This window comes from Rana temporaria, chromosome 8 (genome assembly GCF_905171775.1).
Source record: "Rana temporaria chromosome 8, aRanTem1.1, whole genome shotgun sequence".
In the NCBI taxonomy this organism is placed as follows: domain Eukaryota; kingdom Metazoa; phylum Chordata; class Amphibia; order Anura; family Ranidae; genus Rana; species Rana temporaria.
This window is the reverse complement of record NC_053496.1, coordinates 189,362,681-189,389,122: the sequence shown is the minus strand read 5'-3', so window position 1 is coordinate 189,389,122 and position 26,442 is coordinate 189,362,681. Positions and strand designations below refer to the sequence as shown.

The window sequence follows — 26,442 nt, the reverse complement described above, 5'->3', positions numbered from 1 at the left end:
ACGCTTACCCAGTGGTTGCCATCTTCGAAAACCCCCACTAAATGCTGAAGAATGTCTCCACTCCTCCTATCATCTTGACTTTATCCTACTACAGGCCAAGATACTATATTGGTGATCCTGCTCCCTTTATCCTGAACACCTCCTCCACTCCTTTATTATGTATCCCAGAAAGCTGAAACCCACTCAAACTCTGGTGGCTTCTTCCCACACTTATTACCCAGTGGTTGCCATCTTGGAAACACCGACTGAATGCTGAAGAATGTTTTCACTCCCCCTATTATCCTGACTTTATCCTACTACTGGCTCCTCCTTTAACCTGAACACTTTCTCCGCTCCTTTTATGTCTCCTGGAAAGCTGAAACCCACTAGAACTCTGGTGGCTTCTTCCTACGCTTACCCAGTGGTAGCCGTTTTGGAGACACAGGCTGAATGCTGGAGAATGTCTCTGCAGACGGCTACAGAGGAAGACGATAATGCCGGACTATCTGGTGCTGATATTCTAGCATCCATCACTACCTGCAATGAAACAGTAACGGAGAAGATAGACTCTCTCCCCACTGATATCAGCTTTATTAGAAAGGACCCCGACAAATTCATCACATGCCTGACGAAGGAGTCCAGTGTGGCTCCGAAACGTTTCACTACACTGCTTTGTGATGTGATCTTTCTTAAAAAAAAACAAAAAACTTTGGGCGAAATTGATGATCCTTGGTGTACTGGTGAACATCTCCATATTGTATACGTTTCAGTATCCAGCTGGTGATTGCTACAGCCCCCAGTAGCCTAAAGAGCTTATTCCAGGAACGTATGCAATGGAAATATGGACCCCAGACAAATTCAGGAAGCGGTTCACTGAGGTGGAAAGCTGCATCTCTCTACTGGTTCTACTGAACCTCAAGTAAAAACTCTGCAATACAAATCAGTCGACACTGAACATAGGCTCCGCTGCAATAATCTTTTGCCACTGACCATACTGAAAAAAGGAGGAAGGCTCCATACCTGCTGAATTCACTTAGATCTTCCCAACTACCATACTGGACCTGACAGATCTTCCATCATCCTTTTGTAGTAGAGAAAGCGCATCGTGTTCCCTCGGCACCTCCAATTACAGGAGTCCTGATCTGACTGATCTGATCCATGTACTAAACTATATAGACCGGGACATGATCCTGTCCATTTGGCAGAACTTGCCTGGTCTTTTTTTTTTTTCGTTTTTTTTTTTAAGAATCTCCATTAAGGGCAGGTGTGCCTGAAGGGAACCCAGCAAGAGCACAAGGGCACATCTGCCCTAAATCTATCCACTGTTATTCTTCTTCTTAGGAGACAATGTATAGGTGAAGTGGCTAGAGGAGCCATCAACGACCATGGATCCAGCCCCTTTAAACTGGATTCTAGGAATTCATCTTCTTGCAGGCATACCATGTGTTAATTCTAATGAGGTGCCTGTTGCCTCATAGACTTATCTCTATTATTCACATTTGACAGGTGTATTGTGCTCCAGGAGAATAACCTCTAAAACTCCCACGATGCTCACTGTGGTCTCAGTTCCTACAAGAGCAGGGTTACTGGAACTGCTATGCCCACCACTTCCCTTCTTCTGCCCATTCACAGAAGCCTTTGTATTATGTGAACTCATTCACAAAATACAAAGGCTTCTGTGAATGGGCAGGGGGGAGGAAGGGTGGGCATAGCTGCTCTCTTCCCATATCGGGAGTGTATCCTCCAGGCGTACAAAATAACCTCTCACATATAAGTAATAGAGATACAGTAAGTGACATTCACCTAATTGGACGTAACTCCTAGTGTGCCTGAACTTTTTCCCAAGTTGCTGAATTCCTGGAATTCCGCCTTAATACTCTCGACCAGATACATAATAAGTCCTAAACCGTATTCCCTGTCTCCAGTTCACCTTCCCGGAACGGGGGGGGGAGGGTTACACAAAACTGGGGAGATGCTCTGATATCTTCAACAATTTATGCTATGGACCACTAAGTTGTGTTTTGCATTGTTTGTCTTTTTGTTGTCAATCATAAGCTGTCACAAGTGACCTCCCCTGCATGGGCTGCGTCATTTGGAGTATGTAGTAACCCAATTTCTCTTAAAATCTCAATAAAAAAGGATTTTTAAAAAATATAATAAGAATGAAAAATGTTCTGGGACTCATGGATATAGGGGAGAAAAAAGTTCCAAACACTCAAGGGGTTAACTGAAATGTGATCCTGATTGATAAGATGTAGAACAAGGACTGCAGTCCCTATCATTTCCACAAGGTGGCAATCCCACTTATATTGAGAGAAACTCATACAGGAAGTCTCTATTATCCCTACAGACAGGAAGTGATGTCAGATACAGACCGGAAGTGATGTCAGGTATAAATAAGACTTTCCGGGTGAGAGGTGAGTCGGGAGGAAGTTGTGAGGAGACGTTGCTGGGACAGACGAGGAGGTAATTACTATTATTATACAGGTTTTATATATCGCCAACAATTTGCGCAAGCGCTTTACAAAATGAAGGCAGACAATACTTTACAATTTGGTACAATAGGAAACCAAGGGCCCTGCTCAGTAGAGCTTACAATCTAAAAAGGGAGGGTCAAATGATACAAAAGGTAATAGCTGTGGGGGATGAGCTGATGGAGAAAGTAAAACAGTGTTAGAAGCAGGATAGGCTTCTTTAAAGAGAAGAGTTTTCAGGGATTGTCTAAAAATGTGGCAGCACTCAGGTCATGATACATCCAGTGTTCCCCTCAGCAACAAATTAGTGAGAGTGGTTTCCCCGCTGCTGTGCATGCTGGGGAGGGGTACTTAAGGGACAGACGCCGTTGGTGCAGGGTTCGTTTGCGCCTCGTAGGCCACCTGGCTGGAGGTGCGTGTTGTGAATCCTAGCTCCGGGATCACGTTGGCCCGGTGCTGCGGCTTCGTCTGGTGGGCCCAGTTGCCTGACTGGGGCCCGTACCGCAGAGGGGATCCTGTGCTGTCCGTTCTGTGGGAGGAAGCCACTTGATGGAGACCAGGGGAGGACCTATCCTGGTAAGGACCATGCAAGAGGCTGGTACCTTAGGAGAAGGCCTGGAAGTTTCCGCCAAGGATGCACCATACACAGAGTTGCCGTAAGTGTCCCATAATAATGACTCAAGAAATGCAGGGGGATCCTTCCCCTCCACCCCCTCAAGGAGCTATGAACCGGAGATTTCACCTCCGGGTTCTATTCTCCAAATCATCCTGCTTCTGCAAGAGCTGATTTATCTGCAGCTGCATGGCCTCTGTGGTGTTGTAGAGGGGGGAGGGAGTCCTCCACTGTGCCCAGCCTAACCTTTGTCTCAGTGACTCGCTCTCTTATCTTCTGCATGTCCTGTCTCACCAGGGAAATGTCCACTTTCACCTCCTCTATCCGAGCTGTGAGGGTGGTCTGGCATACTGTGATAGCCTCTTGGCTAGTGGTTATAGCCTGCAGTACCTTTGCCGTGTCCGCGCCGACTGGTGTCTCTGCCGGCCTCGTGGCACCGCCATCTTTGCTGGGGGAGTCCTCCTGTCGGCGGTATTGATCCAGCTTAGAGGTGGTTGCGGTGGACTTTTTCGGCGGCGACATGGTCCCTGGGGCTTCTGAGGTATGTAGGAGTAATCCTGGGTCACTAGTCACGGGTATAATCTCAGGATGTTAAGCAAGGACATTCGTCCGGTGGAGCTCAGCCTCCTAGCATCCTATCCCATGCCGTTCCAGGCCACGCCCTTCGGGGAGGAAATATTAAGAGCTCAGTTTTAGATATATTAATTTTAAGGAAGTGGTTTGACATTCAGGCTGATATGTCTGTTAGTAAATCAGTGATGCGTGAGGAGATTGATGGGGTGAGTTGAGGGGCAGAGAGATAGATTTGGGTGTCATCGGCATATAAATGGTATTGGAAGCCATAGAAGGCTATAAGCTGACCCAGGGAGAATGTGTAGACGAGAATAGCAGAGTTCCAAGGACAGAACCTTGGAGGACCCCCAACAATAAGAAGAGTTGGAGAGGAGGAAGTGGAGTTGTAAGTGATAATGAAGGTGCAGTGAGATAGGCAAGATTGGAACCAACGGAGAGTGCAGCCATGGAGACCAAGCAAATTTAGTTTTTTTAAGGAGAAGGGTAAACGGTATCCAAGGCAGCTGAAAGGTCCAAGAGTTATGCCACGTACACACGATAGGACATTCCGACAACAAAACCGTGGATTTTTTTCCGATGGATGTTGGCTCAAACTTGTCTTGCATACACACGGTCACACAAATGTTGTCGAAAATTACGAACGTCAAGAACACAGTGACGTACAACACGTTCAACGACCCGAGAACAATGATTTTCAATGGCCAGTGCGTCTCTTCTGCTTGATTCCGAGCATGCGTGGATTTTTGTGCGTTGAAACGTTGTACACACGGTCGGAATTTCCGACAACAAGCTTTGTTGTCGGAAAATTTGAGAACCAGCTCTCAAATTTTTTTGGGCGGAAATTCCGACAGAAAATGTCCGGTGGAGCCTACATACGATCGGATTTTCTGACAACAAGCTCCCATCAAACATTTGTTGTCGGAAATTCCGACCATGTGTTAGCAGGATTAGAGTACGGAATAATGACCATTGGTTTTGGCTGTTAGTAGGTCGTTTGTAAATTTTAGGAGGGCAGTTTCTGTGGGCGAAATCAAGACCGAAGGGGATCAAGAAGGTTATTCTCAACGAGGTGGTCGCTCAGGAGTTTGGAGGCAAAAGGAAGTAAAGAGATGGGTCTTGGGTTGTTAAGATTGGTGGGGTCTAGTGAGGCCTTTTTTGGTATTGGAGTCACTAGCGCATGTTTTAGAGGGTTGGGGAAGATGCCAGTAGAGAGTGAGAGGTTGAAGATATGTGTTAGAGTGTAGGATAGAGTCAGATGGTGACCGTAATACATAAGAAGGAACAGGGTCCAGGGGGCAAGAGGTTAGGTGGGCATTAGAAATAAGTTTAGTGACTCCCTCTGTAGTAGCTGGGTTAAAAGAGGGAAGTATTGATTGTGCAGGAGGACGAGGAGTGTAAAGGGAGGGAGATATCTGTAGAGCGGAGATCTCAAGACGAATTGTCTCAATCTTATTTTTAAAGTGATTGGCGATCTCCTGGGCGGTGAGTAATGCCGCGTACACACGATCGGAATTCCGCTCAAGCTTGGCTTGCATACACACGGTCACACAAAAGTTCTCTGAACTTTCGACCGTCAAGAACGCGGTGACGTAAAACACTACGACGAGCCGAGAAAATGAAGTTCAATGCTTCCGAGAATGCGTCAAATTTTTTTCCGAGCAGAAAAATTAAGAACCTGCTCTCAAACTTTTACTGGCGGAAATTCCGACAGCAAAAGTCCGATGGAACCTACACACGGTCGGAATTTCCGACCAAAAGCTCACATCGGCCTTTTGCTGTCGGAATTTCCGATCGGCATAAGTTGGTGGGTGGAGGTAAATATGTCAGAAACGAGGGTGTCAGATCCCTGCCCTCTGCGCTAACTCGCGGCGAAGGACCGACCAACCTTGCACCACGCTGTCAATTGCGTAACAAGATATTATAGTAAGTAACATTATGAGAATATAAGAAAATCACACTGCAATCATACAAATGAATAGACTTGTGCACAACGGAAACATTAGTTTAGTTTCGTTTTCTTTTCGATCCTGTTGATTCGTAATTTTGCTAAACGGGATTTTTCGTGTTCGGACTAATTCGTATTTTCGCAAGCGTCATTTTTTGTTGAATCGGAATGATTCGTATTAACCACTTCCAGACCGAAGGTGTTTTTCAGATTCGGCATTTACAAGACTAAAACAGTTTTTTTTGCTAGAAAATTACTTAAAACCCCCAAAAAATGTATATATTTTTTTCTAACACCCTAGAGAATAAAATGGCGGTCATCGCAATACTTTTTGTCACACCGTATTTGCGCAGCGGTCTTACAAGCGCACTTTTTTTGGAAAAAAATCACTTTTTTGAATTAAAAAATAAGACAACAATAACATTTTTTATATATTGTGAAAGATAATGTTACGCCGAGTAAAATGATACCCAACATGTCACGCTTTAAAATTGCGCCCGCTCGTGGCATGGCGTCAAACTTTTACCCTTAAAAATCTCAATAGGCGACGTTGAAAAAATTCTATAGGTTGCATTTTTTAAGCTACAGAGTAGCTCTAGGGCTAGAATTATTGCTCTCGCTCTAACGATCGCGGCGATACCTCACTTGTGTGGTTTGAATACCGTTTTCATATGCGGGCGCTACTCGCGTATGCGTTCGCTTCTGCGCGCGAGCTCGTCGGGACGGGGCGCTTTAAAAAAAAAATGTTTTTGTTTTCTTATTTATTTTTATTGATTTTATTATTTTTTACACTGGAAAAAAAAAAAATGATCACTTTTATTCCTATTACAAGGAATGTAAACATCCCTTGTAATAGAAAAAAGCATGACAGGTCCTCTTAAATATGAGATCTGGGGTCAAAAAGACGTCACATCTCATATTTAGACTTAAATGCAAGAAAAAAATAAAAAAGGAAAATTTGTCATTTAAAAAAATGACAACAAAAAAATTGTCTCTTTAAGAGGCTGGGCGGGACTGACGTTTTGACATCACTTCCGCCCAGCAAAGCTATGGGGATGGGTGGGGGAGGGGCCATCTTGCCCTCACTCAAGTCCTCACACACCAGGCGGCAGCATCCGATCTCCTCCGCCGCTACCGACGGCTCCGGTAAGCGGCGGAGGGCACGGAAGAGCGGCGGGAGGGGGGGGCCCTCTCCCGCCACCAATAACGGCGATCTCGCGGCGAATCCGCCGCGGAGACCGCCGTTATAGTTTACACGGCCACCCACTGTAAAGATGGATACCTCGGTTGTGGCAACAGCTGCTGCCGTTACCGAGATATCCAGCTTTAAAAAGAGGACGTACATTTACAGTGGGCGGTCGGTAAGTGGTTAATGGAAGCCTTATTTTTTTGTTGATTTATAATTCATACTTTCGGTAGAGTACATTGTTTGTCGTTGATTCGTAGCTTTTTTTTTTTGGTTTGTTGATTCGTAATTTTCCGTGTCTCTCTCACAATGGCGCTGCCTAACAGGACTTTGAATGGATTTGTACTTTTCTAAATAAATTGCGGTTATTTCTAACGTCTCGAAATCTCATATTTTACTTTCGTTTTTGACATGCGGCTATAGCCTCCGCCCCCTGTACACCATTTTGAGAGGGAGTTCAGCACGGTGAGGGGGGAGCAGAGAGCAGAGAGTGTTTGGGTTGGGATCACAACAAGTCGACTTGCTGTTGAATTAGGCCACATTAACGCAACAACGAATTATGCCGAAGGCATTCGCTATTTGCGATATAATTTATTTCGGATTCGGTTTTATTCATAATTGCTTTGTTCGGAAATTCAAATGCTTCCAAACCTCCGAAAGTTGCTAAATTCGTCCGAATTTTGATTCGTTATGAAACGAATTGTATACGCCTTCTAATTAATATATAAATCTTATATCTACCTCCATACATACACGTATCAATATGTATTACATAATAAATCAGATCAAATTTTGTAGACCATCAATAAATACTCTACTTACTACGTCTGGGTTTATCATTGTTATATGGGCCTACTGCCATCGGGAGCCGATATTACGAAGCATCAGGAACGATATGTCCGAATCTGCCCTACGACGGGTTTGTTGGTACATGGAAGAAGCCACCGTATGGCAGAAAACACTTCATATATTCACCGCATCACATGTCAACCATCTTTTAGACTTGCCTTTCAAGCTGAGCTTTGTGATTCCTGGACATTCGGTCAGATTGTATCTGTCTCGGGTTGTTGTCTTGGGTGGGATGGGGTAGCTGAGACTAGTTTGAGTTGAGACTGCTTAAGGTTGGAGGCGGCCAGTATTCCATAGCGCAGGGCTTGACAAATTTGCTTGGCATCTAGGAGCCAGCTAAAAAAGTTAGGAGCCAGGTTTCTGTTTTAACGACCGACAAAGCTTTACTCGCTGCTATACCGCCGACAAAGCACTGCTGCAGCAGCGCATTGCGGGCGGTTTTAACCCTTTCTCGGCCATGTGGCTGTGTCTGGATGGTGACTGTATCATTGTGTGTGTCAGGTTCCTATAAGGTGTCAGGATGTCACTGTCTATTTCTCCATGGAGGAGTGGGAGTATTTAGAAGGACACAAGGATCTCTACAAGGACGTCATGATGGACAATCAGCCGCCCCTCACATCACCGGGTAAGAGGAGACTTTATTGTAAAGGAGAGAGCAGTACGGAGGCTCCACCTAGATCCCCCATCATCTGATAAACACATAGAAACAATGTATTCAGTCAGTGTGTGTGTTTCCTACAGATGGATCCAGTAATGGGAACCCACCAGAGAGATGTCCCCGTCCTCTGTATTCCCGGGATTCCACACAGGCAGGTCACACCATCCCCCACCATCATCAGGTAGATGAGGAACAATTATTGGTGGTTCTGATTTATATACAAACATGTTTATTATAATGAATGTTTTATTCTATATTCAGAGTGGAAACCTCGGGGATGATAATATTGTTGTAAAAGAAGAGTATAAAGAGGAGGATGAGGAGTATGGAGTGATGGAGGAGTTTTCAGAAGAACACAAGGATATGATGGAGCCACCTAATACCAGGAACCCACCAGAGAGATGTCCCCGTCCTCTGTATTCCCGGGATTCCACACAGGAAGGTCACACCATCCCCCACCATCATCAGGTAGATGAGGAACATTCACTGATAGTATCATTAGGATCTGTACATTATCTGCATTGTTACCATTGATGTCATTTTTATTCTATATTCAGAGTGGAAACCTGAGAGATCCTAAGTTGAGGTTAAAGAAGAGATAAAAGAGGAGGATGATGAGGATGGGGTGATGGAGGAAGAACACACCATCCCCCACCATCATCAGGTAGATGAGGAACAATTATTGGTGGTTATGATTTATACACAAGCTTATTTGTAACAATTAATGTTTTTTTATTTTCAGAGTGGAAATTTCGGGGATTATAATATTGTTGTTAAAGAAGAGTATAAAGAGGAGGATGAGGAGTATGGAGGGATGGAGTATTTAGAAGGACACAAGGATATGATGGAGAATCAGCCGCCCCTCACATCACCGGGTAAGTGGAGTAATTATACTTCACTTTCATTCCTTGTTTATCTTAGTCATTTCAGGACGAAGAATAATTAGACTGGAAATTTTTCTTTTAGTAGTTGTAGTGAATCAAATATAAGAAATAGAACTATCCAGGTAATGATTAAATAAAATCTGGCCATTTGGATTCAACGTTTTTAGTACCTCAGCAATGATAAAATAGTTTTCATATGAAAGGTCCTCCTCCATTCCTCCAATATAACGTCATGTTCCCAACAAATGAGGAGGAGATACTGTACACCATATGAAAGGTCCTCCTCCATTCCTCCAATATAACGTCATGTTCCCAACAAATGAGGAGGAGATACTGTACACCATATGAAAGGTCCTCCTCCATTCCTCCAATATAACGTCATGTTCCCAACAAATGAGGAGGAGATACTGTACACCATATGAAAGGTCCTCCTCCATTCCTCCAATATAACGTCATGTTCCCAACAAATGAGGGGGAGATACTGTACACCATATGAAAGGTCCTCCTCCATTCCCCCAATATAACGTCATGTTCCCAACAAATGAGGAGGAGATACTGTACACCATATGAAAGGTCCATCCCCATTCCTCCAATATAACGTCATGTTCCCAACAAATGAGGAGGAGATACTGTACACCATATGAAAGGTCCTTCTCCATTCCTCCAATATAACGTCATGTTCCCAACAAATGAGGAGGAGATACTGTACACCATATGAAAGGTCCTTCTCCATTCCCCCAATATAACGTCATGTTCCCAACAAATGAGGAGGAGATACTGTACACCATATGAAAGGTCCTTCTCCATTCCCCCAATATAACGTCATGTTCCCAACAAATGAGGAGGAGATACTGTACACCATATGAAAGGTCCTTCTCCATTCCCCCAATATAACGTCATGTTCCCAACAAATGAGGAGGAGATACTGTACACCATATGAAAGGTCCTCCTCCATTCCCCCAATATAACGTCACGTTCCCAACAAATGAGGGGGAGATACTGTACACCATATGAAAGGCCCTCCTCCATTCCTCCAATATAACGTCATGTTCCCAACAAATGAGGAGGAGATACTGTACACCATATGAAAGGTCCTCCTCCATTCCTCCAATATAACGTCATGTTCCCAACAAATGAGGAGGAGATACTGTACACCATATGAAAGGTCCTCCTCCATTCCTCAATATAATGTCATGTTCCCAACAAATGAGGAGGAGATACTGTACACCATATGAAAGGTCCATCTCTATTCCCCCAATATAACGTCATGTTCCCAACAAATGAGGAGGAGATACTGTACATCATATGAAAGGTCCTCCTCCATTCCTCCAATATAATGTCATGTTCCCAACAAATGAGGAGGAGATACTGTACACCATATGAAAGGTCCTCCTCCATTCCTCAATATAACGTCATGTTCCCAACAAATGAGGAGGAGATACTGTACACCATATGAAAGGTCCATCTCCATTCCTCCAATATAACGTCATGTTCCCAACAAATGAGGAGAAGATACTGTACACCATATGAAAGGTCCTCCTCCATTCCCCCAATATAATGTCATGTTCCCAACAAATGAGGAGGAGATACTGTACATCATATGAAAGGTCCTCCTCCATTCCTCCAATATAACGTCATGTTCCCAACAAATGAGGAGGAGATACTGTACACCATATGAAAGGTCCTCCTCCATTCCTCCAATATAACGTCATGTTCCCAACAAATGAGGAGGAGATACTGTACACCATATGAAAGGTCCTCCTCCATTCCTCCAATATAACGTCATGTTCCCAACAAATGAGGAGGAGATACTGTACACCATATGAAAGGTCCATCTCCATTCCCCCAATATAACGTCATGTTCCCAACAAATGAGGAGGAGATACTGTACACCATATGAAAGGTCCTCCTCCATTCCTCCAATATAACGTCATGTTCCCAACAAATGAGGAGGAGATACTGTACACCATATGAAAGGTCCTCCTCCATTCCCCCAATATAACGTCATGTTCCCAACAAATGAGGGGGAGATACTGTACACCATATGAAAGGTCCTCCCCCGTTCCCCCAATATAACGTCATGTTCCCAACAAATGAGGAGGATATACTGTACATCATATGAAAGGTCCTCCTCCATTCCTCCAATATAACGTCATGTTCCCAACAAATGAGGAGGAGATACTGTACACCATATGAAAGGTCCTCCTCCATTCCTCCAATATAACGTCATGTTCCCAACAAATGAGGAGGAGATACTGTACACCATATGAAAGGTCCTCCTCCATTCCTCAATATAACGTCATGTTCCCAACAAATGAGGAGGAGATACTGTACATCATATGAAAGGTCCTCCTCCATTCCTCAATATAACGTCATGTTCCCAACAAATGAGGAGGAGATACTGTACACCATATGAAAGGTCCTCCTCCATTCCTCCAATATAACGTCATGTTCCCAACAAATGAGGAGGAGATACTGTACACCATATGAAAGGTCCATCTCCATTCCTCCAATATAACATCATGTTCCCAACAAATGAGGGGGAGATACTGTACACCATATGAAAGGTCCTCCTCCATTCCTCCAATATAACGTCATGTTCCCAACAAATGAGGAGGAGATACTGTACACCATATGAAAGGTCCTCCTCCATTCCTCCAATATAACGTCATGTTCCCAACAAATGAGGAGGAGATACTGTACACCATATGAAAGGTCCTCCTCCATTCCTCCAATATAACGTCATGTTCCCAACAAATGAGGAGGAGATACTGTACACCATATGAAAGGTCCTCCTCCATTCCTCCAATATAACGTCATGTTCCCAACAAATGAGGAGGAGATACTGTACACCATATGAAAGGTCCTCCTCCATTCCTCCAATATAACGTCATGTTCCCAACAAATGAGGAGGAGATACTGTACACCATATGAAAGGTCCTCCTCCATTCCTCAATATAACGTCATGTTCCCAACAAATGAGGAGGAGATACTGTACACCATATGAAAGGTCCTCCTCCATTCCTCCAATATAACGTCATGTTCCCAACAAATGAGGAGGAGATACTGTACACCATATGAAAGGTCCATCTCCATTCCTCCAATATAACGTCATGTTCCCAACAAATGAGGAGGAGATACTGTACACCATATGAAAGGTCCTCCTCCATTCCTCCAATATAACGTCATGTTCCCAACAAATGAGGAGGAGATACTGTACACCATATGAAAGGTCCTCCTCCATTCCTCCAATATAACGTCATGTTCCCAACAAATGAGGAGGAGATACTGTACACCATATGAAAGGTCCTCCTCCATTCCCCCAATATAACGTCATGTTCCCAACAAATGAGGAGGAGATACTGTACACCATATGAAAGGTCCTCCTCCATTCCTCCAATATAACGTCATGTTCCCAACAAATGAGGGGGAGATACTGTACACCATATGAAAGGTCCTCCTCCATTCCTCCATTCCTCCAATATAACGTCATGTTCCCAACAAATGAGGAGGAGATACTGTACACCATATGAAAGGTCCTCCTCCATTCCTCCAATATAACGTCATGTTCCCAACAAATGAGGAGGAGATACTGTACACCATATGAAAGGTCCTCCTCCATTCCTCCAATATAACGTCATGTTCCCAACAAATGAGGAGGAGATACTGTACACCATATTAAAGGTCCTCCTCCATTCCTCCAATATAACGTCATGTTCCCAACAAATGAGGAGGAGATACTGTACATCATATGAAAGGTCCTCCTCCATTCCTCCAATATAACGTCATGTTCCCAACAAATGAGGAGGAGATACTGTACACCATATGAAAGGTCCTCCTCCATTCCCCCAATATAACGTCATGTTCCCAACAAATGAGGGGGAGATACTGTACACCATATGAAAGGTCCTCCCCCGTTCCCCCAATATAACGTCATGTTCCCAACAAATGAGGAGGATATACTGTACATCATATGAAAGGTCCTCCTCCATTCCTCCAATATAACGTCATGTTCCCAACAAATGAGGAGGAGATACTGTACACCATATGAAAGGTCCTCCTCCATTCCTCCAATATAACGTCATGTTCCCAACAAATGAGGAGGAGATACTGTACACCATATGAAAGGTCCTCCTCCATTCCTCAATATAACGTCATGTTCCCAACAAATGAGGAGGAGATACTGTACATCATATGAAAGGTCCTCCTCCATTCCTCAATATAACGTCATGTTCCCAACAAATGAGGAGGAGATACTGTACACCATATGAAAGGTCCTCCTCCATTCCTCCAATATAACGTCATGTTCCCAACAAATGAGGAGGAGATACTGTACACCATATGAAAGGTCCATCTCCATTCCTCCAATATAACATCATGTTCCCAACAAATGAGGGGGAGATACTGTACACCATATGAAAGGTCCTCCTCCATTCCTCCAATATAACGTCATGTTCCCAACAAATGAGGAGGAGATACTGTACACCATATGAAAGGTCCTCCTCCATTCCTCCAATATAACGTCATGTTCCCAACAAATGAGGAGATACTGTACACCATATGAAAGGTCCTCCTCCATTCCTCCAATATAACGTCATGTTCCCAACAAATGAGGAGGAGATACTGTACACCATATGAAAGGTCCTCCTCCATTCCTCCAATATAACGTCATGTTCCCAACAAATGAGGAGGAGATACTGTACACCATATGAAAGGTCCTCCTCCATTCCTCCAATATAACGTCATGTTCCCAACAAATGAGGAGGAGATACTGTACACCATATGAAAGGTCCTCCTCCATTCCTCAATATAACGTCATGTTCCCAACAAATGAGGAGGAGATACTGTACACCATATGAAAGGTCCTCCTCCATTCCTCCAATATAACGTCATGTTCCCAACAAATGAGGGGGAGATACTGTACACCATATGAAAGGTCCTCCTCCATTCCTCCAATATAACGTCATGTTCCCAACAAATGAGGAGGAGATACTGTACACCATATGAAAGGTCCTCCTCCATTCCTCCAATATAACGTCATGTTCCCAACAAATGAGGAGGAGATACTGTACACCATATGAAAGGTCCTCCTCCATTCCTCCAATATAACGTCATGTTCCCAACAAATGAGGAGGAGATACTGTACACCATATGAAAGGTCCTCCTCCATTCCTCCAATATAACGTCATGTTCCCAACAAATGAGGAGGAGATACTGTACACCATATGAAAGGTCCTCCTCCATTCCTCCAATATAACGTCATGTTCCCAACAAATGAGGAGGAGATACTGTACACCATATGAAAGGTCCTCCTCCATTCCTCAATATAACGTCATGTTCCCAACAAATGAGGAGGAGATACTGTACACCATATGAAAGGTCCTCCTCCATTCCTCCAATATAACGTCATGTTCCCAACAAATGAGGAGGAGATACTGTACACCATATGAAAGGTCCATCTCCATTCCTCCAATATAACGTCATGTTCCCAACAAATGAGGAGGAGATACTGTACACCATATGAAAGGTCCTCCTCCATTCCTCCAATATAACGTCATGTTCCCAACAAATGAGGAGGAGATACTGTACACCATATGAAAGGTCCTCCTCCATTCCTCCAATATAACGTCATGTTCCCAACAAATGAGGAGGAGATACTGTACACCATATGAAAGGTCCTCCTCCATTCCCCCAATATAACGTCATGTTCCCAACAAATGAGGAGGAGATACTGTACACCATATGAAAGGTCCTCCTCCATTCCTCCAATATAACGTCATGTTCCCAACAAATGAGGGGGAGATACTGTACACCATATGAAAGGTCCTCCTCCATTCCTCCAATATAACGTCATGTTCCCAACAAATGAGGAGGAGATACTGTACACCATATGAAAGGTCCTCCTCCATTCCTCCAATATAACGTCATGTTCCCAACAAATGAGGAGGAGATACTGTACACCATATGAAAGGTCCTCCTCCATTCCTCCAATATAACGTCATGTTCCCAACAAATGAGGAGGAGATACTGTACACCATATGAAAGGTCCATCTCCATTCCCCCAATATAACGTCATGTTCCCAACAAATGAGGAGGAGATACTGTACACCATATTAAAGGTCCTCCTCCATTCCTCCAATATAACGTCATGTTCCCAACAAATGAGGAGGAGATACTGTACATCATATGAAAGGTCCTCCTCCATTCCTCCAATATAACGTCATGTTCCCAACAAATGAGGAGGAGATACTGTACACCATATGAAAGGTCCTCCTCCATTCCCCCAATATAACGTCATGTTCCCAACAAATGAGGGGGAGATACTGTACACCATATGAAAGGTCCTCCCCCGTTCCCCCAATATAACGTCATGTTCCCAACAAATGAGGAGGATATACTGTACATCATATGAAAGGTCCTCCTCCGTTCCTCCAATATAACGTCATGTTCCCAACAAATGAGGAGGAGATACTGTACACCATATGAAAGGTCCTCCTCCATTCCTCCAATATAACGTCATGTTCCCAACAAATGAGGAGGAGATACTGTACACCATATGAAAGGTCCTCCTCCATTCCTCAATATAACGTCATGTTCCCAACAAATGAGGAGGAGATACTGTACATCATATGAAAGGTCCTCCTCCATTCCTCAATATAACGTCATGTTCCCAACAAATGAGGAGGAGATACTGTACACCATATGAAAGGTCCTCCTCCATTCCTCCAATATAACGTCATGTTCCCAACAAATGAGGAGGAGATACTGTACACCATATGAAAGGTCCATCTCCATTCCTCCAATATAACATCATGTTCCCAACAAATGAGGGGGAGATACTGTACACCATATGAAAGGTCCTCCTCCATTCCTCCAATATAACGTCATGTTCCCAACAAATGAGGAGGAGATACTGTACACCATATGAAAGGTCCTCCTCCATTCCTCCAATATAACGTCATGTTCCCAACAAATGAGGAGATACTGTACACCATATGAAAGGTCCTCCTCCATTCCTCCAATATAACGTCATGTTCCCAACAAATGAGGAGGAGATACTGTACACCATATGAAAGGTCCTCCTCCATTCCTCCAATATAACGTCATGTTCCCAACAAATGAGGAGGAGATACTGTACACCATATGAAAGGTCCTCCTCCATTCCTCCAATATAACGTCATGTTCCCAACAAATGAGGAGGAGATACTGTACACCATATGAAAGGTCCTCCTCCATTCCTCAATATAACGTCATGTTCCCAACAAATGAGGAGGAGATACTGTACACCATATGAAAGGTCCTCCTCCATTCCTCCAATATAACGTCATGTTCCCAACAAATGAGGAGGAGATACTGTACACCATATGAAAGGTCCATCTCCATTCCTCCAATATAATGTCATGTTCCCAACAAATGAGGAGGAGATACTGTACACCATATGAAAGGTCCTCCTCCATTCCTCCAATATAACGTCATGTTCCCAACAAATGAGGAGGAGATACTGTACACCATATGAAAGGTCCTCCTCCATTCCTCCAATATAACGTCATGTTCCCAACAAATGAGGAGGAGATACTGTACACCATATGAAAGGTCCTCCTCCATTCCCCCAATATAACGTCATGTTCCCAACAAATGAGGAGGAGATACTGTACACCATATGAAAGGTCCTCCTCCATTCCTCCAATATAACGTCATGTTCCCAACAAATGAGGAGGAGATACTGTACACCATATGAAAGGTCCTCCTCCATTCCTCCAATATAACGTCATGTTCCCAACAAATGAGGAGGAGATACTGTACACCATATGAAAGGTCCTCCTCCATTCCTCCAATATAACGTCATGTTCCCAACAAATGAGGAGGAGATACTGTACACCATATGAAAGGTCCTCCTCCATTCCTCAATATAACGTCATGTTCCCAACAAATGAGGAGGAGATACTGTACACCATATGAAAGGTCCTCCTCCATTACCCCAATATAACGTCATGTTCCCAACAAATGAGGAGGAGATACTGTACACCATATGAAAGGTCCATCTCCATTCCTCCAATATAACGTCATGTTCCCAACAAATGAGGAGGAGATACTGTACACCATATGAAAGGTCCTCCTCCATTCCTCCAATATAACGTCATGTTCCCAACAAATGAGGAGGAGATACTGTACACCATATGAAAGGTCCTCCTCCATTCCTCCAATATAACGTCATGTTCCCAACAAATGAGGAGGAGATACTGTACACCATATGAAAGGTCCTCCTCCATTCCCCCAATATAACGTCATGTTCCCAACAAATGAGGAGGAGATACTGTACACCATATGAAAGGTCCTCCTCCATTCCTCCAATATAACGTCATGTTCCCAACAAATGAGGGGGAGATACTGTACACCATATGAAAGGTCCTCCTCCATTCCTCCATTCCTCCAATATAACGTCATGTTCCCAACAAATGAGGAGGAGATACTGTACACCATATGAAAGGTCCTCCTCCATTCCTCCAATATAACGTCATGTTCCCAACAAATGAGGAGGAGATACTGTACACCATATGAAAGGTCCTCCTCCATTCCTCCAATATAACGTCATGTTCCCAACAAATGAGGAGGAGATACTGTACACCATATGAAAGGTCCATCTCCATTCCCCCAATATAACGTCATGTTCCCAACAAATGAGGAGGAGATACTGTACACCATATTAAAGGTCCTCCTCCATTCCTCCAATATAACGTCATGTTCCCAACAAATGAGGAGGAGATACTGTACATCATATGAAAGGTCCTCCTCCATTCCTCCAATATAACGTCATGTTCCCAACAAATGAGGAGGAGATACTGTACACCATATGAAAGGTCCTCCTCCATTCCCCCAATATAACGTCATGTTCCCAACAAATGAGGGGGAGATACTGTACACCATATGAAAGGTCCTCCCCCGTTCCCCCAATATAACGTCATGTTCCCAACAAATGAGGAGGATATACTGTACATCATATGAAAGGTCCTCCTCCATTCCTCCAATATAACGTCATGTTCCCAACAAATGAGGAGGAGATACTGTACACCATATGAAAGGTCCTCCTCCATTCCTCCAATATAACGTCATGTTCCCAACAAATGAGGAGGAGATACTGTACACCATATGAAAGGTCCTCCTCCATTCCTCAATATAACGTCATGTTCCCAACAAATGAGGAGGAGATACTGTACATCATATGAAAGGTCCTCCTCCATTCCTCAATATAACGTCATGTTCCCAACAAATGAGGAGGAGATACTGTACACCATATGAAAGGTCCTCCTCCATTCCTCCAATATAACGTCATGTTCCCAACAAATGAGGAGGAGATACTGTACACCATATGAAAGGTCCTCCTCCATTCCTCCAATATAACGTCATGTTCCCAACAAATGAGGAGATACTGTACACCATATGAAAGGTCCTCCTCCATTCCTCCAATATAACGTCATGTTCCCAACAAATGAGGAGGAGATACTGTACACCATATGAAAGGTCCTCCTCCATTCCTCCAATATAACGTCATGTTCCCAACAAATGAGGAGGAGATACTGTACACCATATGAAAGGTCCTCCTCCATTCCTCCAATATAACGTCATGTTCCCAACAAATGAGGAGGAGATACTGTACACCATATGAAAGGTCCTCCTCCATTCCTCAATATAACGTCATGTTCCCAACAAATGAGGAGGAGATACTGTACACCATATGAAAGGTCCTCCTCCATTCCTCCAATATAACGTCATGTTCCCAACAAATGAGGAGGAGATACTGTACACCATATGAAAGGTCCATCTCCATTCCTCCAATATAACGTCATGTTCCCAACAAATGAGGAGGAGATACTGTACACCATATGAAAGGTCCTCCTCCATTCCTCCAATATAACGTCATGTTCCCAACAAATGAGGAGGAGATACTGTACACCATATGAAAGGTCCTCCTCCATTCCTCCAATATAACGTCATGTTCCCAACAAATGAGGAGGAGATACTGTACACCATATGAAAGGTCCTCCTCCATTCCCCCAATATAACGTCATGTTCCCAACAAATGAGGAGGAGATACTGTACACCATATGAAAGGTCCTCCTCCATTCCTCCAATATAACGTCATGTTCCCAACAAATGAGGGGGAGATACTGTACACCATATGAAAGGTCCTCCTCCATTCCTCCATTCCTCCAATATAACGTCATGTTCCCAACAAATGAGGAGGAGATACTGTACACCATATGAAAGGTCCTCCTCCATTCCTCCAATATAACGTCATGTTCCCAACAAATGAGGAGGAGATACTGTACACCATATGAAAGGTCATCCTCCATTCCTCAGATTTATTTTACACTGTTGACTTCTAGACCAACATACAGAACTTGAACAATGAAAATTCATATGTTGGTGATAAAATGTTTCTTTCTAACAGATGGATGTGATGTTGGGAATTCTTCGGAGGGGCTCCAGATTTCATCTGCAGGACATGAAGAAGATGATGAAGGTGTCACAGAACTTTCACCAGAAGAAAGACCTAATTTTTGCTCGGAGTGCAGTCAAAGCTTTGCGCAGAAAGAGCATCTGCAAAGACACATGAGAGCTCACACGGAAAGGCTCAAGACACACCTGAAAAACCACACATGGGAAAGGCTGCATACATGTAAAGAGTGTGGGAAAAGTTTCATACAGAAAGGGGCACTCACCAAACACATGAGAACCCACACAGGGGAGAAGCCGTATTCCTGTTCAGACTGCGGCAAGCGCTTCATCCATAGAGAGAGTCTTACCGTACACAATAGAATTCACACCGGTGAGAAGCCTTTTTCATGCCCAGAGTGCGAAAAATGTTTCCCGCTAAAAAAGCGATTAAATAGCCACATGAGAACTCACACTGGTGAGAAGCCATTCTCCTGTCCGGAGTGTGGGAAATCTTTCAGTCATAAAAATGAACTTTCAATACACCTGAGCAGTCACACAGGTCAATACCCTTTTCCATGTTCAGAGTGTGGGAAAGGTTTCACTGAGAAAGGACAACTTCGCATACACCAGAGAATTCACACGGGCGAGCGGCCTTTTTCATGTTCAGAGTGCGGGAAAAGTTTTGCGCAGAAGGGAAAACTTCATAGACACCTGAGAATTCACACGGGTGAGCGACCTTACAGCTGTTCAGAGTGCGGGAAATCTTTTCTACAGAATACGCATCTTCTTGAACACCTAAGAACCCACACAGGGGAGCGGCCGTTTCCTTGTTCACAGTGCGGGAAGGGTTTCATACGAAAAAGTGATCTTGTTAAACACTGGAGCAGTCACACTAAGGAGCGTCCTTTTCCATGTCCAGAGTGTGGGAAGTGTTTCAAAAGTAGAAGAAACCTTAATGCACACCGGAAAAGACACACAGACGAGCATTCCCTTTCCTGACCAGAGTGCTGGAAATGTTTCATTGACAAACGAGACGATCGTTTTTATACAGAAAGGAGACCTTGTACACCTGAGAAGCCATGTATGTGAGCATACTTTTTCATGCTCCCATGTTAGAAGCCCCCCCGAGTGAACTTCCTCTACCATGTTTCCACCTAAAAAGCCCCCTGAGTGTGCTCTCTACCATATTTCCATCTAAGAAGCCACCTAAGTGAGCGCCCTCATGTTTCCACCTGTGATAGACTCACCCGGGGCGGAGGCTTTTGGAGGGGACGGAATGCTCGCCTCTTGCCTACCGACTATGGGCCCCGGAATTTGAGGGAGCTACGAGCATTTAGGAAGATATTCTGTTTAAAGAGTCCATGTTCAGCAACCAAACGAGTATTGTCTTGTTTTGTGGTTGTTAGCGGTTGGAATTTCTGATATCTTTATTCAGACTGGGAGCAGTATAAGACGAAAGCACTCGCATGTGCTCCCTCTACCATGTTTCCACCTAGGAAGCCACCCGAGCAAAATCCCTCTACCATGTTTCCACCTAGGACTCCACCAGGGTGAACTCCCTCTACCATGTTTCCATCTAAGACGCCACCAATGAGAACTCTGTCTACCATGTTTCTACCTAAGAAGCCACCCAAGTGAATTCTTCTACCATGTTTCCACCTAGGAAGCCACCCGAGTGAACTACCTCTACCATGTTTCCATCTAAGAAGCCGCCCGAGTGAACTCCTTCTACCATGTTTCCATCTAAGAAGCCACCCGAGTGAACTCCCTCTACCATGTTTCCATCTAAGAAGCCACCCGAGTGAACTACCTCTACCATGTTTCCATCTAAGTAGCCGCCCGAGTGAACTCCTTCTACCATGTTTCCATCTAAGAAGCCGCCCGAACAAAATCCCTCTACCATGTTTCCACCTAGGACTCCACCAGGGTGAACTCCCTCTACCATGTTTCCATCTAAGAAGCCACCAATGAGAACTCTGTCTACCATGTTTCTACCTAAGAAGCCACCCAAGTGAATTCTTCTACCATGTTTCCACCTAGGAAGCCCACCCGAGTGAACTACCTCTACCATGTTTCCATCTAAGAAGCCGCCCGAGTGAACTCTTTCTACCATGTTTCCATCTAAGAAGCCGCCCGAACAAAATCCCTCTACCATGTTTCCACCTAGGACTCCACCAGGGTGAACTCCCTCTACCATGTTTCCATCTAAGAAGCCACCAAAGAGAACTCTGTCTACCATGTTTCTACCTAAGAAGCCACCCAAGTGAATTACTTCTACCATGTTTCCACTTCCACTAAGAAGCCACCCAAGAGATCTCTGTCTACCATGTTTCTACCTAAGAAGCCACCCAAGTGAATTCCATCCACCATGTTTCTACCTAAGAAGCCACCCAAGTGGACTCCCATCCTGAATGAATTAAAAGTTTAGGGTAGTTTAGAAAAACAATGTTTAAAGACTAAATAGCCTCCTTAATGCCCAGTAATTACACTGCTTGTTTTATCTGTAACAATACAGGGCCTCTTTATGGGGTGAGAACAAGAATGCTAAATACAATTTATGTATAAAAAATACTTGTATAATGGTTCTCAGGCTGGTGTACTTTGTGTACTTTTATTTGCTGCTTTCCTGAAACACATTCCTGGTGACTTGTGTTAGCCCAGGTTTTGGACCCACCAATGTATTCCCGGTGTCCCATTTAAACGATGCCTCGGGGTCCTCTCCTCTCAGTGGTTTCTTCCTACCCTGTCCCATGGCCAGGATAGGAGGTAGAGGTGTGTGAGGAGTCCTCTCTAGATAAGGATGATACGTACCGTACACCAATAAAATCCTCTCTAGATAAGGATGATACGTTCCGTACACCAATAAAGTCCTCTCTAGATAAGGATGATACGTTCCGTACACCAATAAAGTCCTCTCTAGATAAGGATGATACGTTCCGTACACCAATAAAGTCCTCTCTAGATAAGGATGATACGTTCCGTACACCAATAAAGTCCTCTCTAGATAAGGATGATACGTTCCGTACACCAATAAAGTCCTCTCTAGATAAGGATGATACGTTCCGTACACCAATAAAGTCCTCTCTAGATAAGGATGATACGTTCCGTACACTAATAAAGTCCTCTCTAGATAAGGATGATACGTTCTATACACTGTAGGAGACAACTGTAGATAATGATGATACGTTCCGTACACCAATAAAGTCCTCTCTAGATAAGGATGATACGTTCCGTACACCAATAAAGTCCTCTCTAGATAAGGATGATACGTTCCGTACACCAATAAAGTCCTCTCTAGATAAGGATGATACGTTCCGTACACCAATAAAGTCCTCTCTAGATAAGGATGATACGTTCCGTACACTAATAAAGTCCTCTCTAGATAAGGATGATACGTTCTATACACTGTAGGAGACAACTGTAGATAATGATGATACGTTCCGTACACCAATAAAGTCCTCTCTAGATAAGGATGATACGTTCCGTACACCAATAAAGTCCTCTCTAGATAAGGATGATACGTTCTGTACACCAATAAAGTCCTCTCTAGATAAGGGTGATATGTTCCGCACACCAATAAAGTCCTCTCTAGATAAGGATGATACGTTCCGTACACCAATAAAGTCCTCTCTAGGTAAGGATGATACGTTCCGTACACCAATAAAGTCCTCTCTAGATAAGGATGATACGTTCCGTACACCAATAAAGTCCTCTCTAGATAAGGATGATACGTTCCGTACACCAATAAAGTCCTCTCTAGATAAGGATGATACATTCCGTACACCAATAAAGTCCTCTCTAGATAAGGATGATGGATTCCGTACACTGAATTATCTTCAGGTAGGGATGATACATTTCAGGCCTTCCTGGCTTCCCTACTGGTCCTTTGCCCTGTAGCTGCACCTTGAGACTTACCGCCTTGCCAACAGTAACAGACATACTTTAGATTTTCACTCCATCCATCTTTTAGATGTTTTCTTTGCTTAAAATATTATTATTAACCTCTGTGAGGTTTTTCAGGTGAAATCCAGACGGTAAGGGGCGGAGAAGGTTGTTATCAGTGAGGTGGTGGCTCAGGCGGCTGTAGACTACGTGTTCTAGGAGTTTGGAGGAAAACGAGATCAAGGAGATGGGTCTTAGGAGTCGGGACATTCAGACTGGTGGGGTTCAGTGAGGTCTTTCTAAGTATATGGTGACCAGAGCATCCAATAGAAGGTCGGGGGAAGATGACAGTAGAGAGGAAGAGATAGAAGATGTGAATTGAAAATAAAGGAATTATAAAAAAAAAAAAGAAACATGCGAAGAATTGAGCAAGAGGGTTACCGAAAGATCAGCAATCTAGGGGGTAAATGTTGATTATATTTTGGGGTAAAAATTGCCGATTACATTTTTTTGGTAAATATATGGAGCTGCGTAAATCACTTTTTTTTTTAAAGGTAAATTTTTATTTTGAAATTTTTGTACATACAAAACAGACAATACAACAAACACACATCCTAGGCGAACATCGCCCGGGACATCATTTTACAAAACTTTGGTAGCTGGTACACATTGAGCATTTCCATAAAAACACACAGAGAAAGGTGGGAGAAAAACAACAGAATCGTTAATTTACTCACTTAGATCTATTCAACGGGCAGAGGTATCAGTCAAAGTTCAAGGAGCAGGAGGTATGGTACAACGGGCAGAGGTATCAGTCAAAGTTCAAGGAGCAGGAGGTATGGTGCAACGGGCAGAGGTATCAGTCAAAGTTCAAGGAGCAGGAGGTATGGTGATCTCGGAATCAACCCAAGAGCCCCAGACCTTCAAGAATTTTTTTGGACACCCTCTGGCCTCATATGTCATCTTATACAGCGGTATAGCACGATTGATGGTGGTGAGCCAGAAGGCAATGGTAGGTAAGGATGGAGACTTCCAGTGGAAGGTTATAGACTTCTTGGCATAGAACAGTACTATCCGCAGGAAGGTTTGCATATTCTTAGATATAGTCTCGTCATCAATGTGGCCCAGTAAACACCTCAGAGGATTACATATATTTGGAATCTGCGTCAGCTAACTAATGAAGGCCGTGACCTCCGACCAGAACTTTCTAATCGGAGCACACTCCCACATCATATGAAAGAACATGCCATCAGCCGCGCCGCATCGGGAGCTTCCCGCTGAGGGGATTCTGCTTAGTTTGAACAGTAAGCATGGTGTGAAGTAGGATCTATTTAACAGTTTGGTCTGTATTACCTTGTCATGGGACGAAATGACAGAGGGGACCTGGAGGGGCAATACCTCCTGCCAGATCTCCTCCGTCAGCTCAGAGATGTCGGCTCTCCAGCTAGCAGCCGCTTTGCTCAGCCTTTGAGTCGTAGTGTGCAGGAGAGACCCATAATATGTGGAGACTGCGCAAATCATTTTTAGCACCCCCTAGTGTGTGCTAGGTTTACAGCAGGCAAACCATAACTCCAACTCACATTGTAAGCTGGTGAGTCTTAATTGGGTCAGGGTTCATTAGAGTTCAGGGCTGGGTGACTCATTCTGGTAGCTCTGTGGTGCCTCCCCCTGGTCTGGAAGGTTGGACAATCTTCTAGAACTAGAGGGTGGGGGTTAGGAGGAGCTGCCTTGAATATTTATGGGGCCTCGGACAATCCTCAGCAGTGGGCTGGCAGGGGCTGAAATAACTCCATAAATGAACATGGGACATGTCAGTAGGGGCAGTCAGGTGGAAGATGGAGATACAGTGTTGAGGAGGCAGATGGTAGCCCTAAGGGGTATCCCCTTGTCTGGGGGGAGGTTTCCTGCCTTGGGCTGGGCTTGGGTGCTGGAAGGATCCTGCCAAAGACACAGAAGAAGGTCTTCCTGGAGGCACAGGAGAAAAAAATAGGACAGAGTGGGTAAATCAACACTTGGGGACTAACAAAGGGGAATACTGCTACATGTAGCTGGTCTTCCTTGGAGACAGCAGTGTGCTTAAGTAAGTCTTCTATTCTTCCCTGAGAGTCAGCTGGGTGGTCTGTTGAACAGACAGTTGGGTGGACTAGTGTAGAGACAGCCGGGTGGGCTGGTGACGACTCAGCGGAGTGGACTAGTGTAGAGACAGCCAGGTGGGCTGGTGAAGAGTCACCTGGGCGGGCTGGTGAAGAGTCAGTTGGGTGAACTAGTGTAGAGACAGCTGGGTTGGTTGGTGAAGAGTCAGCCGAGTGGACTAGTGTAGAGACAGTCAGGTGGGCTAGTGAAGAGTCACCTGGGTGGGCTGGTGAAGAGTCAGTTGGGTGAACTAGTGTAGAGACAGCTGGGTTGGTTGGTGAAGAGTCAGCCGAGTGGACTAGTGTAGAGACAGCCAGGTGGGCTGGTTAAGAGTCAGTCAGGTGGACTAGTCTAGAGACAGCCAGGTGGGCTGGTGAAGAGTCAGCTGGGTGGGCTGGGGAAGAGTCAGTCGGGTGGGCAGGTGAAGAGTCAGTTGGGTGGACTAGTGTAGAGACAGCTGGGTGGGTTGGTGAAGAGTCAGCCGAGTGGACTAGTGTAGAGACAGCCAGGTGGGCTGGTAAAGAGTCAGCTGGGTGGGCTGGTGAAGAGTCAGTTGGGTGGATTGGTGTGTTGAGACAGCCAGGTGGGTTGGTGAAGAGTCAGTTGGGTGGACTGGTGTAGAGACAGCTGGGTGGGCTGGTGAAGAGTCAGCCAAGTGGACTAGTGTAGAGACAGCCAGGTGGGCTGGTGAAGAGTCAGCTGGGTGGGCTGGTGACGAGTCAGTTGGGTGGACTGGTGTTGAGACAGCCAGGTAGGCTGGTGAAGAGTCAGTTGGGTGGACTGGTGTAGAGACAGATGGGTGCGCTGGTGAAGAGTCAGCCGAGTGGAC

The 26,442-nt window shown here is 44.5% G+C and overlaps 1 protein-coding gene across 1 annotated transcript; it reads left to right on the top strand.

The window, feature by feature from the left end:
• Nucleotides 1–9,117: 9,117 nt before the first annotated feature.
• LOC120909748 (gastrula zinc finger protein XlCGF8.2DB-like) lies at nucleotides 9,118–22,188 on the top strand. Its single transcript, XM_040321474.1, has 2 exons — nucleotides 9,118–9,152; nucleotides 19,612–22,188. The coding sequence occupies exons 1-2, from the start codon at nucleotides 9,119–9,121 to the stop codon at nucleotides 20,595–20,597; spliced, it is 1,020 nt and encodes a 339-aa protein (XP_040177408.1). The 5' UTR covers nucleotide 9,118; the 3' UTR covers nucleotides 20,598–22,188.
• The last annotated feature ends 4,254 nt before the right edge of the window (nucleotides 22,189–26,442 follow it).

What these genes read in the sequence shown, in the direction of transcription:
- LOC120909748 (XM_040321474.1), top strand. Translation starts at nt 9,119, where the DNA reads ATGATGGAGAATCAGCCGCCCCTCACATCACCGG. An exon ending in GCCGCCCCTCACATCACCGG is followed by an intron (nt 9,153 to 19,611) that starts GTAAGTGGAGTA and finishes TCTTTCTAACAG; the next exon opens with ATGGATGTGATGTTGGGAAT.